General features: G+C 40.6%; 1 protein-coding gene across 1 annotated transcript in view; it reads right to left on the bottom strand.

Annotated features, from left to right (window-relative positions):
- Positions 1–9,642: 9,642 nt before the first annotated feature.
- The window catches only part of atp2b2 (ATPase plasma membrane Ca2+ transporting 2), a 109,783-nt gene continuing 100,281 nt past the window's right edge, over positions 9,643–19,144 (bottom strand). The window contains exons 18-24 of the mRNA XM_076267941.1: positions 18,214–18,405; positions 16,530–16,743; positions 16,188–16,399; positions 15,609–15,716; positions 14,818–15,000; positions 14,072–14,158; positions 9,643–10,494 (exon numbers count right to left, since the gene is read on the bottom strand). Of these exons, the coding sequence (XP_076124056.1) occupies positions 10,186–10,494; positions 14,072–14,158; positions 14,818–15,000; positions 15,609–15,716; positions 16,188–16,399; positions 16,530–16,743; positions 18,214–18,405 (1,305 nt within the window). The 3' untranslated portion in view covers positions 9,643–10,185. The remainder of the gene's footprint in view (positions 10,495–14,071; positions 14,159–14,817; positions 15,001–15,608; positions 15,717–16,187; positions 16,400–16,529; positions 16,744–18,213; positions 18,406–19,144) is intronic.

The raw sequence follows: 19,144 nt of genomic DNA, 5'->3' as shown, positions 1-19,144 counted from the left end.
CAGGATATCGGATGTCACTTCTACAAGTATCCCAGGCTTATCTTTGAACCTTTTTGAGCTCTTTAGTTATTTAGTTACTTAGGCTACTCGCAAAAGAAGCATTATAGCATTCGCATAACCGGCGTATTGTCATACAGAATGGACACTAGAAAATTCAAAATTGACCGAGGTTGACCGAGGTCCTCCGAAGTCCACATTGTGACATATTAAAAGGGGGCGTGGCTTGGGATCGGTCAATTGTAAACAAACAGCATGCTGGTTCAGTAAGTAGCCATGAGGTTACTTCTAGCATACAGCTGATTGGCCGACAAAACAAAAGAGCACTAATAGTCACGCCCAATTCAAACGTTTACAAACCCTGAAACTTAACCATTTTCAAAGACAAAATATACACTTTTAAAGCAACCAATGCTGTTATCTGAAAATGGAATTGCTTCTTTAGGACTTCAATTTGCACATTCTGCAAAAAAAACGAAAATAACTAATTTTGAAAAAAATACATGACTAAACTTAATTAAAGGAGAATTCCGGTGTCATATTGACCTAAAGTGTGTTGAAACATTATACCGAGTGTTCCTGCACTCCGAAATCTGGCGCTAGTTAGCCGATGCTACCAACAGCTTTTTCAATGGGGGTGCCTTCGGGCATCGGACTAGCCATGCAAATAAATCACTGTTTTACACCATTTACGAGGCTCAACGTATCTCCACACTTAATTGGTAGACTTCTGAGGGCCCTGACATTTAAAACGAGACATTGAGAACAATGAAAAAGCACTGGTAGTTTACTTAAAAGACAATTTATACAGACAGTATCTTCACGAAGTTTAGCGTTTGCAGCCATCTTGAATTTAGTCACGATAAGTCGAACGACGAGTAAGAATGAAGAGGTATGATAAGGGATCAGATTCCAAAAATAGTTCTGTGAAAATGCATGGATTCCAGTTTCTTCCAGTAGCAGCAACTGGAATCCATTCATTTCCATGGAATTATTTTTGGAATCTGATCCCTTATCATACCTGTTCATTTATACTACCGCCAGATTTCGGAGTGCAGAGGACAAGCCGAGATGGGCTATGAGACATAATGTTCACACTCGGTATCATGTTTCAACACACTTTAGGTCAATATCACACCGGAATTCTCCTTTAATAGCAAGCAAGTTTGCTTGTTGAAGACTAAATGAACACATGTAAACATTCAGGAAAAATCTTTAAAAAGATAGAAATAATGACCATACAGCTCTTTAAAATTCCAGGGTTTGTAGTTGAGAATATATGGTGGTGTTCAGTGTGGAAAGTATGTCTGTGAGAATGTCCAAGTAGTAGTAATGTTGGTGGAATTCCCATTGTGGAAGACTGGATTGCTGTACCTCACTGGTAATACCGGGCCGCAGCTTGAACATGACAGGAGGCAGGGACATCTGCTGCCATGGGTTTGACATCTGCCCATGTAGAGCCGCCTCTTAGTTATCTTCACCTGGGGGGAAGCATCTTTACTGTATTCTGTCATGAGTAAAGCACAAATCAGCATGTTACCCTCCAGGAGATCTATTCTTTATTCAGAATGGGAGGCACTGGATGGCACTTGTAAGATGTGATAGGGACCCGGGGAATGTTGAATTTTGTATTTTATCTCAACTGCATCCCATTGCCGGCTGAACCCCCATTGACTGAAACCAGGATGGACAGCAGCTTCTTCGGGGCCCGCCCAGACAAACATGAGAGACCACTAACTGCAATCCTGTATTTTGCTTAGGAAACTCAATCTTCTAGTCACTCTGGGACATGGATCAGCTGGGTTACTCCTCACTGCCCTGTGTCGAGGAGGCAGTGGCCGCCTACCTTGCCCCATAGGGCCCGTCAACCGATGGCAGGACAGTCCTGCCACATTACGGATTCTCTGGCTGAGAAGTTGTACACCTGCGTGGGGCAATCGTGCAGAGCACTGAACACCACAGAACTTCCTGAAGTCTACGCCAGTGAGCTCCTCTGTTGCCCAGTATCCTCAGTGACCTCAACCAAACTCCGCCCAGGGTGCGCCGACATGTATATCTTCTCCCACTGCTCTTTATTGTACCTAAAAATGATGGCGGTCTCAGACCCTCACACAAAACAAATGTCATTCAGAATTATCAGTCAGCATCGAAGGAAGAGTTTGTCCATTTTGGAAGTATGTACACTTTCAATTCAAAGGCAAGGTGCGGGAGTTCACAGTCCACCTGTTCAGGCTATCTCTGTCCCCAGAAACAAGACGGCATCCGCATTCTAATTTGTTTGGACGATTGGATGCTGACGGCAGCCTCTCCAGTGATGCTGCATGCTCACCAAGCTACCACACTCAGCCGACTTGCAGGCTTGCAGGTGAACTGGTCGAAATGCTCCCTCACGCCCAATCAGCGGCTGGCGTTTGTTGGACTCGAGCTCGACTCCGCTTGGGACACGCAGTCAGTGTACACCACTGCCAAAGGCTACTGGGTCTTCTAGCAGCTGCATTAGCAGCAGTTCTGCTCAGCCTGCTGCAAACCTGGCTGAACAGCCACCGTGTCCACCCAACAAAGGATCAGACAATGGCGGCTGGTAGTGGGCGAGCAGTGCTAGTAGTGGGCGAGCAGTGCTAGTAGTGGACGAGCAGTGCTAGTAGTGGATGAGCAGTGCTAGTAGTGGGCGAGCAGTGATAGTAGTGGGCGAGCAGTGCTAGTAGTGGACGAGCAGTGCTGGAACAGACTAGCCTTCTGGCTCTCCCCGAGCTCATTGTGCACAGGTGTGCTCCTGGGCCAGGTGAGCTGCAGGCGTGTCGTATCCACAAACGCCTCACTCCATGGCTGGGGAGATGTGCACATGGGACGGACAGCCACCATAGTGTGGACGAGTGTGTAGAGGCGCCTCCACATAAATGTCTTGGTGTTTCTCTTACTGAAACACTTCTGTCACAGGCTGTCCAGCTGTCATGTTCTCCTTCAGAGAACCCGAGGTTACAATCAAAACCTGACATTATTTGTTTACTAATCAAAAATAAAATAAATACTCAAATGTATTCAAGCCCTCTACATTGACACTTGTCTTGTCTTTTGAAGTAAGACAATGCAGGTGCTGCAGTGTTCCCCTGCCATTCTTCTTTATAGAATGTACAGGTCATCTTGGTTGGGCCTTGGGTGATTGTCCTACTGATAGGTAATCCCTCTCCCAACACGAGGGATTATTTCAAGGTCTCCCAGCTTCTGTAGACAAAAGTAATATCCATAGAATAATGTTACCACTGCCATATTTCTTGATTTGGATGGTGTCTCTTGAGGGGTCATAGATGTGTGCCTTTGAGGGTTGGCCAAAATGCTCGATTTTGGTCTCATAACCATTTTTATATACTAGTAAGCAACCTCTATACATACATACTTACATGTCCAGTTTTATGGATGGCTCTTAACATTGTGAAATGTCGGTCTGCTCCCCAGTTCCACTGTGGTCCAGCCACTTCCTGTAGTACTATACTCTATTTACTCTCTCTATTTGTTGGGGCAGTGGGACTATGGTGGCCTCCCCCATCAGTTACTATCTTCCTCAGTTTTGGGGGACAGCATCTCTTACAACGCATCTGGGTGGTGTGATGCTTGCGGATATTGCCTTTGGAAATATGGTAGATAAATGTGCGTAATAAACGTGGGAAAATGTATGTAAGTACCTTTTGAAAATGATGAATAGTTTCAGGTAACTTAAATGTGAGTATTTAATAGCACATACATCACAAGACACAAGACTCACTGTGTGCACTTTATACAAAATGGACCTGTTGAAATCTTTGTTGTGTAGGATACATGTGACTTAAAACATGCAACAGAAAAAAGCTGTAAAGCTAACAAGTAAAAAGGGTAATTTCCTTGTGAACTCATGCCATACTCAAATGTTTAAGTAATTTGAAAAGCATCTCCAAGGGGACTAGGGGAGCATAACTGGTGTAAAGTGTTTGTTAAATAGGATACAAATGACCCCTTATTGATGTGGAGGACACCTGCTGGTAGCAGTTTTCAATTACAGCTCACATTTATTTATTAATGTTTATTTATTTGTTTGCAGGTTTGTTTACAGTGTTGCCTACCACATTCAGTCCTCATATGAACTGGATCACGTGGCGTCTTTTATTACTCTATTTGAAGAATTTCTCAGTAGCCTTCGTAATAAGCCGCCAATCTTTTAAACTGTGTAGAGATTTTTTTTTTCTTTAGTCAACAGGTTAATTTGCTGTGACAGATAATTAATTTGTATAATGTCTACCGCTGTTCTTTGATGTTTTTTATTGAATGTGCCGTTTTTCTTGGCTCCTAAATAGACCTTGTTAAGATGCTGACACTAAGGATAACTCCATTAATGAGGTCATTTGGAAAACTTGAGAAGTGAAGTTTAGAGAAAAGAGATTGCTTTGACTCTTCTTTTTATTATAAATAATTCAATGCTATTTTTATTTTTATTTTATTTATCTTTCTGGAAATGCCAAAGTCATTCTTATTGAAGGAAAACAATGTAAAACAGAATCAGTTTGAACAAGGAAAGCTGTAACAAAATGGATTTCTATCTGTCGGGATGGGGACGGTGTTGGGTGGGAGGAGGTGGTGCGGGGGGGGGGTCTCTCTTAGTTTCCCATGTCATTCCCACAACTGGGCTTCCCAAACAGGAACCATAGGTACGCTGATCTCATTAGAACAATTACTAAAGGCTGCATTTTCCAGCCTGGCCTTTAAAGACCCCAGGGCAATGTAATTTCAAAATCAATCCCTTCCAAAAAAGCACCAGTGTTGGCAGTTTCTAAAGGACTGTCAATTACCTCTACCTCCATTTGGCCAAAGGAAAGCAGTGTGATTCAACTGGGCCCCAATAAAGGCCTATTCTTCAGGGAAATCAGCCCGCGCATGGACTAGAATTCATTCGGCATTAATCTCTGCAGGGCTGTGGGAGCCCACTAAATATTCATTGGCCGTGCCAGCCACATCGCTGCATGCAAATTGTGCATTCCTGACGTAGAGAGCCTTTATCTGCTCTCTCTCTCTTTCTCTCTGCCACTTCAATTTGCAACCCGCAAAAAATATGTTTCGCGCTCTTGCTTCCCTGCCTCCCTCTGATTTTTACTGTCCCCTCCACAGAGTTTTTGGCTTATACCTCCACAGAGATGCATTTAGAGTTTGATCCAATTGTAAAGTGAATTGAAGCATGGGAAATCACCTACCCACAAAAGGAAATTCAACTTAACAGAACTTTCATGTTCGCATTTTTTGAACTGACATCTTCCACTATTCCACTAACTGACATCGTCCCACTATTTTGTCCTCCCCTGTATTGATGAAAGCCCACTAAAGCAACAACATTCGTGAAGTGGTGCTCTTGCTGGGAGGCTGAACTTTCCCACACACAGCCACGGGGAACAAATGGTTTCAGCTGCACACGGCGCTTGTGGTATAAGGGGTCACTCAGCGCTGTGGAAGCACGGCAGGCCCAGGCATGCTTTGATATATGATGGAAATAAAGTTCTCCTCACAGCTGTGCTTGACAACAGGAAGTCTTTAAGAGTTCATGCAACAAAAGAAGAGAAATGGGCTTGCTTTCTCATTAAGCCAGCATGCTCCTTATCCTTGTCAAGCACAGGAAGGAAGCATATTACTTGTAATTGTTACAGCACATCATTTTTTCTGGCCACAGTAAAACGAATGTGTGTGTAAACCATGAGGATTCTTATGTCTAAATTAGTTAAATTCTGAGTTAAAATCTGACTGTTGGGAAAAGTGAGGTTGAAAGGACTTCACAGAGGTCTTCAGCCTTAATGCTACTGTACTGTATGTCTGAATACCTTCTTAAACGTATTAAGCAGTCCTGTATCAAGATGAGCAATCAACATGTCCAAGTATTGTATGATGTAACCACATAAAAAATGGTGAGGTTAAATGACAGTGCTGTTGCTAAACCAGTGTTACTCATTGTATGACAAAAACTGTCTGCACCTGAGAGACACTTTGTCTTATTGCTAGAAAGATTTGAGTACTTTTGAACAAGGGATGTTTGAGGCCAATCAGCTCATCTTTATACTAAATTGCTTGTGATTGTTCTATTTCTGTATCATTTCAACCATAAACAACACATCTTGGATCCACAAGCAGAGCACTAATATAAAACAATTTATCCCATACAGATGGGAGCATTTATGTGGCAAAATATACTAAGCATGATATTCAATATTTCGAACACATTATTTTGCATACAATTATAAAACGTCTCTTACAACTAACGTAGACATCAACAGAGATGCATCCACCTGCTCTTCATCCTCTCTTCAATCAAATTGAAATGTGTGCATTTATGAGCTTTATTTTACCACACAAACAGAAGCATGAATGAGCTCTGTGGCTTAAAAACCTGAATTCATTCGAAAAGTCAGAGAAAATACTAATGGTGTGGGTTAGTTTTAAAAAAAATCAATGATGTGCTCAACATCAAGTTGCTGATGTCATGCACAAATATACATGATGGTCATAATACTTGTTTTTCATTAGCATATGCATTTACATCATTCTGCTCATCTCTGTGTTTGCAACTCATGGTTGGATCTAAGATGGCCATTTCTGCCTATGTATGTATGAGCCTAAGATGAACATGAAAATGTAACATTTCTAATTGAATACCACCCTCTGCTGGAAGATACAAGAAGTAACAATAGTCATGTATCATGAAGGCCACTAGTCAGCCACATGAAGCAAATAGACCTTCTACTGGTAGCTCAACTGTGGTGATAAAGCACCCTGATTACTATTGCCTTGCTGAAGTTTCAAAACCACACCATGTTAATAGAGGTTGAATTATCCCAGTCTTAACTTTACATACTGAAGTAGGAGAAGTATATTTTAGTGCACAGTGAGGTAAGCTCCTCAATGCTGGACCTCAGTACACAGGATGAGTATAAGGCATCACATCTCTATTTAGATGTATAACACATGTAGTTAACATGTCACAAAATCCTTAGTAACATCAGTGCTTCATGGTCATGCTCATTCCTCCTTTTTAATGACTAAGATCTCATCTGTTCCATCTTCTGGCTGCTTGGACTCTGGAAGCTATTGCACTGAACATAGACACACACATAGTAGACACAATGCACACAAAAAGAGTGGCTGGGCCCAGCAAATGCAAACATCACACAGACGCACGACTGCTCATGGGACACCATTCAGGTTCATGCTGCTCTGGGAATTTATTTAGTGCTGTTTTTTTCACTTGCGCTCCTGTCTGGAGTTGTGTTATGGACAGGTAGGCAGCAAGAGTCACAGTTCATTGCTTTTTCTTGCTGTCAAGCTAAAAAATCATGTACATCACATTGTTTACTGACTTTTTTAGACCACAAACATTCCAGCAACACACTCTAGGGGTTTAGGTTTGGTAACAATCAGAAAGCATGACTTTTGCATAGTATTAAATGAACAAAGACATTAAGTTCTTTATTTACAATTATTGTAGAGATAAAAAATTCATAAAAACAAGATGGATGAACACTTATCATTTACCCATAAATTGCTAGAGTGCCAAACATTTGTTGGCATATATATATATATATATATATATATATATTCTTTGTTTCACAAAATGCATGCTGCTAAGTACAGTACATAGAAGCAGTTTGATGTATTGCAAGAAATATTATTCATATCATTGTTATTATTCGTATTAGAATACTTCAACATTGTCATTAAGATGTTTGTTATGTTGTTATGCATTTCAACTGCATCTGTGATTTGGCCCAACATCAGTGGTGGGGCACTGTGCAGAAAGACTTGACCAGTTGTACTGATGACTTGGAGAGGACTTATATGAAATAAATGAAATAAGCTTCAGTCCCTGCCCACGCAAACCTGGCTGTAGACGTGGTTTGAAGTGAGACTGCGCTCCATGAACAAATGATACATGTTCTTATATCTGTTATGTTAAAGCTGGATTTTTGGTGGATGTGGAAATGCATCTGATATATTTTCAAAGAAATTCAGGCAATATATCAAAACAAATCATTCTCAGTGGGGATCACCAGGATGGAAATAATACTTGCTGTGCTAAACCAGGGATCTCATAAATGTTCCTTTGCTGAAGTCCTTGCCTGAGCTAACAGTTAAAGCTTGTTCACCCTTGCACAATGAAACAACTGACTAATAAAAAGAAAGAGGATGAAACAGGCAAATAAAGAGTAGGTGAAGAGAGAGTATAAAAGCATACTGGTAGAAAGGTGGATGGGCTTAAATCAAGAGTAGGTGAAGAGAGAGTATAAAAGCATACTGGTAGAAAGGTGGATGGGCTTAAATCAAGAGTAGGTGAAGAGAGAGTATAAAAGCATACTGGTAGAAAGGTGGATGGGCTCAAATTGCATATTGAACATATAGCATCATGCTTCCCCAATGGCTCTAAGTGGTGATAACCAAACAACTGGGATACAATATCAGGGTCAGGAACAACTTGATGCATCCTCATATGTCCCTCCAAAAATTGATCTTCTATGTGATCTTTCATTTCTATACCACAATAAATATTTTACAACTAGCGAAATGCTGGAATATATTTTGTGACGGCAGGAAGACAAGCTTGTTTAAAACACAGAAGCACATCTACATTAACACCACATAATTCATTCATATCAGGGTAGTGCAGAAAAGGTTCATGTGTCTCATATATATAGAAATATATATATATACTTCTATACTGTATATTTCTTATATATATATTTCTTAGAAATGAGTCAAAAGCAACATTCCATTTTGTTATTTTTTCAGTTGTTTAAAATGTCATCAGCTCTTGAGCTGGGTTCTTTCTTTTAAAGAAAAATAAATGAAACAAGTAAAAAAAAGAATCAGCACAATATATCACAAGATTTCAACACAATGTTTTGATTTCCATACAGAAAAGCCAAATATAACTTAGTTTCCATTTGTTTCTAACATAAAAAAAATCCATCGCATCCTTTGAAGGGTCACACATAATTGAAAACACTTTTCGTTAAACAAGCAGTAGTTGTTGAGTAGATAGTTAATTTAATTACACCTGAATGGCCCACTCATTTTTGAGATTGACTTCAAGTTCATTCAAGCATTAAAAAAATAGATTAATAATGGAAAAAAACCCAACTTCATCTTAAGATCTGTGGTTGGAAACAGAGGGAATCGCTCAGAGTTGATCCAAACAATCATGTAATACTAAGATGCCACATGAATTATATATCCCACTATATTTTGGTTTCTTTTGTTATCCTCTAAAATTATCTACAATATCTGACAAAATAGCAGGCAAGTCCAGCACACAGTTTGTAATAAAACACCTAGTCCAATATTACAGGAGTATTCAACATCTTGAGCTGTTCTGACTAGATCTGCTGTATGGATTTGAACCCTACAAATAAACCAGGACGCTTCTACGGTTTTGTAAACAAATTACATTCTCTTTAGGACATAAATAAGTTAAAGTAGTTTAGAGCCATTTAAGCAGAAACAAGGCAACATGCCAACAAACAAAGATAAACTCTGCATATATAGATATATATAATACATATATGTATACATATGTATATGTTTATACATATATGTATATATAGTTTTATATATTATATTTTAATAAATGCTATTATTCATGGGTTCCTCTTTTCCAACAGGTGCAAATCTACAGTGCAAGTTGAGCCCTGCAACCTTGATACACTTTATTTAATGAAATAAATCTATACAGTTAGATACATGCCACACAAGAAACTCACAGACCAGTGAATTGGATAATCTGTCTTAAAATAGCAGTCCACGGCACTTCCCACCAAATCAAAATCATAGAGTCCAAATAAAGTTTTCAACAATTTAAATAAAAACTTGGGTAATGTACATTCATGCAGGAGGAATTATAATAGTTGAAGTCAACTGGCTTTTAAAATATTATTATTACAGTCACTGTTGCCAGCAAAAAGAGTGGTCAGTTTGAATCGGATACTGTTCAAGTTCAGCCACAGCTGTGTCTCCTTAACATTGCCACCAAGAAGAGAGAGGGAAAAACAACTAAAAAATGGTTCGGAACACTTCTTCAGTCTGCAGCGCAGGTGCCTTACACATGTTGTGTTGCCTTTGTTATGCTTGAAATTGTAGAGTTTATTATTTTTTCCCCATAATAAATCTTTTTTCCCCAGGAGATGAGGGCTAAAGGGATGTTTCCAAACTATGGAGGGGGCTGCCTGGACTGGAGGAGGCAGCTGATTTACTTGTGTCGGTGGTGAGGTTGATGCCACTGTCAATGGCGTTGTTGTTCTTGTTGGGTGAAGAAGGCTGACTAGCCAAGTTCTTCCTGGCCTCGTCGTCGATGTCAGTGTCATCTATGAGTGGGATGTGGGGTGTGGAGTCTTCTATTCTAAACTCGGGATGGGTCATGAAATTGTGAATGGAGGGTCTGGAATCTGGTTTTTCCAAGCCTTCATAGAGAGAGCTACGAAATGCATTCACAACACGGATCTGTATAGTTGTAAAGAAAGAAATGAAAAGAAAAAAATCGAGTATTAGTAACCAGGAAGTGATATCAGCATCCAACATGGAGGACCCACGGATTGTCATAGAGAGAGGAGATAGAGGGGCAGAGGATGGGAAGAAGCATTGGGAGAAACCACATGTCACAGTTTCTGCGGTCATGTTACTTTGGGAGACATTCATAGCTCAACTGTTCACGTGCACTGAAACACTGGGAACTGCAGTCAATCAACAGAAACAGAAGAGAATAACAACTAAAACATGTTAAAAACAAAAAAAGGTTTTCAAAAGCCACACAAGAAAACACAGGCGATGCTGTTAAGAACAGTATACGCTACAATCCAGTATGATGTATACCTAGAGACAAGCCACGTTAATAAAGGAAAATGTACACATGCAAGTTGAAGTCTTGTGGTAAATTGTTCAGAGGAAGCGTGTCAGATCCAGGAAGAGTTTAAAAGGAGAGGGGAAAAGAAAACTCCACAAAGACTCCCGGTATGAATGAACAGGCATGGCTGAGGGAGGGGAACACAGTGGTCTCAACATGGAAATGAAACAAACAAGACTGATGCTCATAGAGGTATGGTGCCACAAGACAACAAAGCAGACCAACGGATCCAGTACTCAACCAAAGGACACTGAACATGCAGCTTAGACAAGACTGTGTTGGTACACTAAAACGAATACAGTTACGTAGACGGCTGAAGAAAAATAAGTGTTAAAACACACGCACACACACAGACACACGAAAATAGATGAGAACAGATGAAAAATTCTGTTCTTTCCACAATTCCATGCATATCTGTGTAAACACTCAAGTATAGGCCCAAAAGTGCTGTTTAAATCGGTATGCCACTAAAATCTATCTACTACTAATGGACTAAACAGTCCATTACTGTAAAACCAACCTTAGCTGCTATATAACCCCAACGAAATAGCAGTATATTTGTTTTTACAACCACATACTTAATCATAATAGGAAATAAATCAGCCCCCATAATATAACTAAATATCCTTTGGAGACAATTGATTCATCTCATATCCTCAGCCACCTCATCTTGAACGCACATCTCACATGATAGCGACATGCTGACATTCTATGTTTTAATACATGTTTGCTACTGTCTGTAATGCAATAGACAAGACACCAGTGTGCAGGAACTGTTGATACAGTACCAAGATTAGGTCATTAAGAGAGAATAGTCTACAGATAAGTCTTTTTCTTCCATTTCTAGTTTCTACGGTCAAATATATTTATGTAATTACCACTGAAACATATAATTACCGTTGTCAATGGCAACAGGTTTTGTGCTTTTGATTCACGTCTTTCATATCATTCCGCAATTTCTAAAGAATTGAGGGTCCGGTTCGCTCTGTCGGGACGATATACGAGCGTTCCATATACTGTACTGTATACCCCTTCTGATTAGAAGTATATGAATTTTGTGAATCCTGCTTTATTAATACCTAGGTTGGTCTATCTTCCATATTTCTAGATGTTTTTCCAAAGATAAAAATTAAAATATCTGACAAAAATGGAATAGGAGGTACTCTGCTATTGGGCTTATGTTATAAGAGATGCATAACAGAAACAAAACAAAAATTACACTGCTCTGAATGAGATGGGAGAAGTGATGTCAACACGGAGCACATCAATGGGTGGCAGACTGAGCCTGCGCAACACAGGGACTCCAGTGTAGAGACACACGGAAGTCCATCAAAAGAGCAACAATGTGAAGCCACGAGACAGAACACAGGTCTCTGTGGAACCCAAACATGCGTCTCTCTGTACACCATACACTGATGACATGTAAGACAGGACTATGAGGGGGGAGGGACTCCACTCTTTTTGTACATTCGACTGAGACAAAAACCATCCGGCCATGAAGTTAGCCTTACTAGGTGACCACCCTTCTATCACACACTAAGGGAGACACAAAGTGTTGAGCCTTATCCGAGAGACTATCTCCACCCAACTTAACCCAGCTCAAACCCATCAGCTTATACTTGAATGTTTACCCAGCCCAGTTGAATTGGTTTTCAAACAAAATATATATAAAAAAATTGACATCAATTTTACTTTTCAGACAATGGAGGGACTCACAACCTGAAATTCACTCCTTAGGATGTACCCCCTACTCCAGGGCTCCTAGCACTCTGGGGAAGACAAACACATGGGACATTGAGACAATAGTGCTCTCGAGAGCTGGGCTCAGAAGATGAATTAAGAACAAACATGGGAATTGAAAGAGGAAAACTGCAGAGAGCCAGAAAGCAATGAAGAAAAGCTCAAAGATGCCCCCATAAATGAGTGGGATTATCATTCAGTGCTTGTATTACAGAAATGTTTATCTGCAACAGTTTGGCAATCAGATTCATCTGACTGTTAATGATTATAAGGTGGTATTGCTATTCCATGTATTTTGCATAATGCTGTTTCTGTTTAAATGAACAGCTTTCAATGCAGTTAGATATTTGGGCCTAGTGCCTTGTATGTCTGTGCTGATTGCCACCTATGGATGCACCCTGCCTGGTTAAGGCAGGTGTCTGATTAAAAGGCCTAGGGTGATATAGGCCGTCTCTTCCATGTCTCATTTTTGCCTGATGAAGATCTGTTGAGATTGAAACGTTGCCTTTTTAAAGAAAATAAAGTATTTCTTGGGGCTCATATACAGTAGTGCAGACCATCTCATTCTCTCTCTGACATGTTTTGTCTGGCACCTGTGAAAATATATTTTGGATGTGCGCACTCCACAAATAATGATTATGAGGGCTCAAAACAGATTTGTACTCACATCTCAAGTTTGTGTACTTGAAATTCCCCCATTGAAACACATATTGTACTAGTGGTGTGTGTCCACTGTTATTCTTCCTCTAGTTATACCACACTACCACTATTACTACTGTTGCTTGTGTTTAGAGAAGAATTTGTGAAAGTGTAGATCTAACAACCGGCAAAATGTCATTGCTACTGACATTAGGGTGGCATGGGCTACAACAGACATGACTGGAGTAAAGTTAAACCAGTTTTAGTTCAAATTGATTACAGGAAATTGGGGAATTAAAAAATCACACTGACTTTGCAACTTTTTCAAAAATATTTTGTAAGATCAGCAGATTTGTCTTTATCCAGATAATCTTGTGAAATACAACTTACTCCTTTAGTGAATGTTTCATTATTTTCTTAATGATGCCAGTACATGTTTTCTTTATTATTATGTAGTTGTTATGTTTCCGTGATGTTTTTCATATTGAAAAACATCAGTTTTTCATAGTGATGTTGAAAATTAGATTTTTTTGGCTTGACATTTGGTCTACATGAACACAAAGATATATTGAAAAGTCTTCTCTCTATCTTTGTGACATTTGACTGAACCTGATTGAACTGACTGTGTCATGGTAATTCTTGCTTGTTTTGGTGGTAGTGGGGGGGGGGTATTGGGGGCATCTCTGACCAGCACAGAGAGAAGTTTCACTCACGGCCAGTAGGAACTGCAGTGGTGCTGGTAGGAGAAGAAAGGGCATTGGACAAGGACACATGACTAGGACTAGAAACATTGGTTACATCCTGATTCTGGCTGGTGGTGGAGGACTGCCGCCTCAGAGCACCCTGAAAGGAAGTCCCGCTCTTGAATGTGTTCACTACTTCGATCTGCAAGAATGAGGAGACAGATAGACACAAATGTATAGTTGGGGCTCACCGAGAGCGAGAGAATAGGGAGCCAATGGCAGACGGAATTACACTAGCATGACCATGTTGGTTGAAGAGAACAAACTGGCTTGAAGACAAAACATCACTTCACATGAACAATAATGAATGGCCCATATAACACGAATGGCTGAAGGAAACAGAAGGTCAGATGGTAGAAGAGCTTCTGTGACTCTACGAGGTTCTGTTGAGTTCATCTGTAGGTATCTTGTGGGTCTTGTGGTCACTGTAGGTACAGTATACCCCAGGGAGTGGAGTAGAAAGGCTTCAATTCATAGGAGATTTGTTACTATAATACAATACTGTTGTAACAAATGCATAGATTGCCACATGCACTAGAACCATGCATTTTGTGACAAGGATATAAGTACTTCCTATAAATTACATGATGTTCACTACCTTGTGCTATTTAAATGCAGTGCAGATGTACTAAAGTCTAAAGTAAATTTTCAAAAAGTTTAAGCATTAATCTTTAAGCACAAATCCATCAATTGAATCAGTGTCAGCCATATCCAATATTAGTGATTCACCCATAACCTCTAGTGTGACAGCAAAATGACTTAACAATGGAGGCAGTTATCAGCTCAGCCCAGGTCCTTTACCTGTGTCTGGATGCGGTTGAGGCCGCGGAACCAGAGGATCTGTCCGCGTCGCAGTTCCCTCTCTGCGTGGTCAATCTCCTCTTGGTCATCGTTGTTGTCCTCCTCAGGCATTTCGTCCTTCTGGGTCAGCCGCCCTGCTCCTCTCAGGAACCGCAGCTTACTATTGGGGATTGTGGAGATGACCTGATCAGAGGGAGAAAGGAGTTAGAGAGGGAGGTGGGGATTCCACTTGTGGAGAAAGGTCAGTGAAAACATAAAGGCAGAGTACTTAAACAATGAGACTGCAGTATTACAGTACACAACTATACTGTTCAGAACATTAGTCATGTTTAACAGCACTCATATCCTTACATCTTCTGTCACACTAGCTTAGATAATAGGACACATATTCCTACCATTAGGTTCAATTTAGATGTGTATCAAATGTACCGAATGCAGTCTTTAAGAGTCATCAAGAGAAGGCATTTTTGCGTTTGGACCATGTTTCAAATTCGAGTTCCCACACAAACATATTAAGTGGCGGACCATGTCAGTTTAGTCAATTAACATCAAAAAACATTTGATACCTTTTCAAAATACTATTTCCCCTTGCGCATTAACAATATTGTCAGTGAATTAAGCTATACCGTACCAAAAATTAACCGTGACTTCAAAGCGATTAAGATTTTTGTGTACCGTTACACCCCTAATAGATAAATAATCCAAACAATGGAATGTTTCCATTTCACTTCTTGAGTGAAGCTTCAGGTGTGAGCTGTATTGGTTGTAAAGATGAAAAGCATGTGTGTTACCTGACCCCAGACCAGTTCTCCTAGCCCTAGAAAGACACACCACATCCACTTCTCCAAGTCCAGTGGGGAGCAGCTGAATGGCTTTCCTCCAAACTGCACAATCACAATCTACAAGAAATTGAATATAGCCCTTATTTATCACATCACAACAGCAAGCTGGGGAAGAGGCCTGCACTCCCGCAGGATTAACATCTGTAATACTAATTAAGATGAAACAGTTAGCTTTAAACATCACTATAATCTATAATTATATACTATAATGATTTATTTATTCCAGAGGTACCAACAAATCTGTCTAGGCCATTTATCTACGTAAAATAAACCACAAATTATCTCTTTTCAAACTTTCTTTGCTTTACTCTAATATGTACCAATAGCATGCTGCTATACATGAGAAAAATGTCTTGATGTTTGGATTGTATGTAAATACAGCGGGATCTCAAGTGCCTTGATTCATGGAACAATAGCTGCTATATATATATATAGCACTTGGATAAAGAATGGCAGGAAGTGTTGGGTATAATCCTGCTGTCAAAACTGATAATAAAAGGAAGATCTAATCAGTCATGAATCCCTTACCTGGATGGCAAAGGTTCCCAGTACGATCGAGCAGAAGATTGGGTTTCTGAAGATGCCATCAAACACATTCCTCTCGCCATGGATCTTACGGGCATTTATTTCGTTGAAGAGTTGCATCATGACAAAGGTGTTGAAGATGATTGTGTAGTGCTCAGAAGGGGGGGAGTGCAGTGGGGCATTGCGGCCACTGTCAATGTCAAAGATCTGTTCCCCTGAGGAAGGCACATATCAATATGAAATTACTGGCAAGGCAGTGGTTGCGCTCTAAGCCACTATGAAAATAACCTCTGTGAGATATGTATACAACTGATTCTGTGCCATTGAGTGAGCAGTGTTACAAACCTGCAAAGAGCAGAGTGAAGATGATGGTGAGCTGATAGATCCCGTGGCCCAGGATGTTCTTGGTCATGGTGCTGGAGATGAGAGGCTTGTCCCTGCCGTATGGCTTCCTCATGAGGAGAGACTCAGTGGGCGGCTCTGTGGCCAGGGCCAGGGAGGCAAACGTGTCCATGATCAGGTTCACCCACAGCATCTGCACAGCCTTCAGAGGAGAGTCCTGGGACCACAGAGCACAGTTAGAGGAGGAAGGCAGGCAGAAACACCATTCTTTCACTACTCTTTTCCTCAAGCTGCTGAGAACATCTCCAAGTAACAGCCTGGCTTTGAACCATATAAAGCATGTCCTCTGTAGTGCTCTTACAGTCATGACAAGGTGCAGGCATCTAGTTTACGCCTCCTAAGAATGAGTATTGTCATCTCATGGACATGCACGGACGGATTAATATCGCATTACACTTAGGATTGTCAAAGTCTGTCACAAATACCCTAGTTATAGTGGATGGAATCCACTATCTTGAAATCTCCTGGCTTCTTCTTATTATAACCTTTTCTTTTTACCTTTTCAAGAATGAATGCGACTCTAACCACTTAACGTACAGACATGTCGAAATAACCGTTCTGAAGGTCTGGAGTGGGGCAAGAGTTATTATTTCAGATTTTTTTTCAAAGTTTATACTTTTTGAGAAATAGGGGATTAAAAATGTTAAAAAGCTCATTTTTCCCCCATAGACTTGAATGGCTGTGATGTCATAATGGCCTAAAGCCAGCTGCGCTCGTTAAGCTCCCAGGGTAGTTCCCGGGCTAATCAGAACACTGGCACAGGTGTCACCTGTGAATCCATCTGTCTCAGCTTCTAATGCATACAATCTGGCGCTCCCTAAAACTTCACATTCTGTTTAAGTGTTTCCCGTGTGTCAAAATAAAAGTCACAGCCATATCTCATGCTTTGCGCATTATATCTCCAGAGCGGCTTGACGCTTCAAATTTGGTACAAGTGTTTGTATGGACTCAAAGATGAAGTGAGTTGATGTTGGAGGTCAGAGGTCAAAGGTCAAAGGTCAAGTCCATGAATACTCTGAGCACGATATCTCAAGAATGCCTTGACATTAAGCCAGCAGCTTTCCATCCACTATTGTAATTCCTCTGGCATTACATTTCTAGTTATGAAATGCAATCACAGCTCAAATGGTCAGAAACACTGGGAAATGACTACAAAGAATATATCAATGAAGATTAATAGTCTGTCATTTACTTCCAAAACATAATGCTTCTGATGCCACATTCTCCCTGGTACAAAGTATTTTTATACATAAAGGAAATGGGCTTGGGAAAGGCAGGTCCCAGGCCTTCTGGCCTGCTTATCTCCTGGATCAGCCCAAATAGCCTAGTGATGGCATACGACTACTGACTCTGTTCTTCCAGTAAAAAAACTTGATCTCTTGATGATTTTACAAAGATCCACTTTCTCCAGCCATAAGGCCAATAGCTAGTCAGACAGAGGATAAAGCTACAATGCTGTAGGACCGCTTGGTGAGATAACTAAGACAAGGATACAAGGAAGAAAAGAGAGTACCAGCAAACAGAACAAACAACAGGGAATGGCGACAGCTAGCAAAGGATGAAAGAAGGAAAGAAAGGATGGTGTGAGAGGAGGATGAAGAGTAGAGAAGGTGGGGGCGGTGCACACCTGTGTGATGCATGCCCCCGTGAAAGCCACGATCACGGCCACCACGTTCACAGTCAGCTGGAACTGCAGGAACTTGGAGATGCTGTCGTAGACGTTGCGCCCCCACATCACCGCCTTCACAATACTGCTGAAGTTGTCGTCTGTCAGGATGATGTCCGAGGCCTCCTTGGCCACGTCTGTCCCAGCGATGCCCTGTTAGGGAGAGAGAAAGGGCATCAGCTACACAAGGCCTGTACTCACCAGCTCATAACACCACTCCACTGAGGCTCACGCAGAGTGGCACAAAGTAATTTCTAACACCAAAGGACAGAGCTGAACAAACATGGATGAGGGAGAATAAGGTCAAATGAAGAACAGTTAAAGTGAAATACCCCTTTGAGAGAAAATATGTGTATGGGTTGCCTCCTGCTAAGGTTTTCTATTAACAAATATGTGATATTGGTGTCTTAGATACAGCTTTTAATACTATAAAGAGATTACATTTTTGAAAGCTTTGCCTTATAACTGGTGACTGATGGTAAAATCACTAAAGCTATGGCTAATACATCAGATTTTTCAGTGAACTCTGGAAATACACTACTCACAAAAAGATAGGGATATCTGACTTTCGGGTGAAATTTAATCTTTCAGTACAGAAAGTACTGAAACACTGAACTGTTGGACATGCACATTCCAAAGTTAAGAGAAGGTCTCATTAAGTTCACCTGTAAACTGGCTTATAGTGGATTTTGGGTTCATCCTGAAATTTCACCCGAAAGCCAAATATCCCTGACTTTTTGTGAGTAGTGTATATGATATCCATGGCTACTACAGTGAAATACAATCAAAAGGAAAGGGACATTCAAGACAGACGAAGAGGGAAATGTAAAAACATGTCTCAGTAAAGCAACAATTTTATTTACTACAGACATACACCAGAGGGCAGTCTAAT

This window comes from Alosa pseudoharengus, unplaced genomic scaffold (genome assembly GCF_046254945.1).
Source record: "Alosa pseudoharengus isolate Yale_2024_CS ecotype anadromous, Long Island Sound unplaced genomic scaffold, YU_APseudo_1.1 YU_APseudo_1.1_scf_5, whole genome shotgun sequence".
Taxonomy (NCBI): Eukaryota; Metazoa; Chordata; class Actinopteri; order Clupeiformes; family Clupeidae; genus Alosa; species Alosa pseudoharengus.
This window is presented reverse-complemented; position numbering and strand designations above follow the sequence as displayed.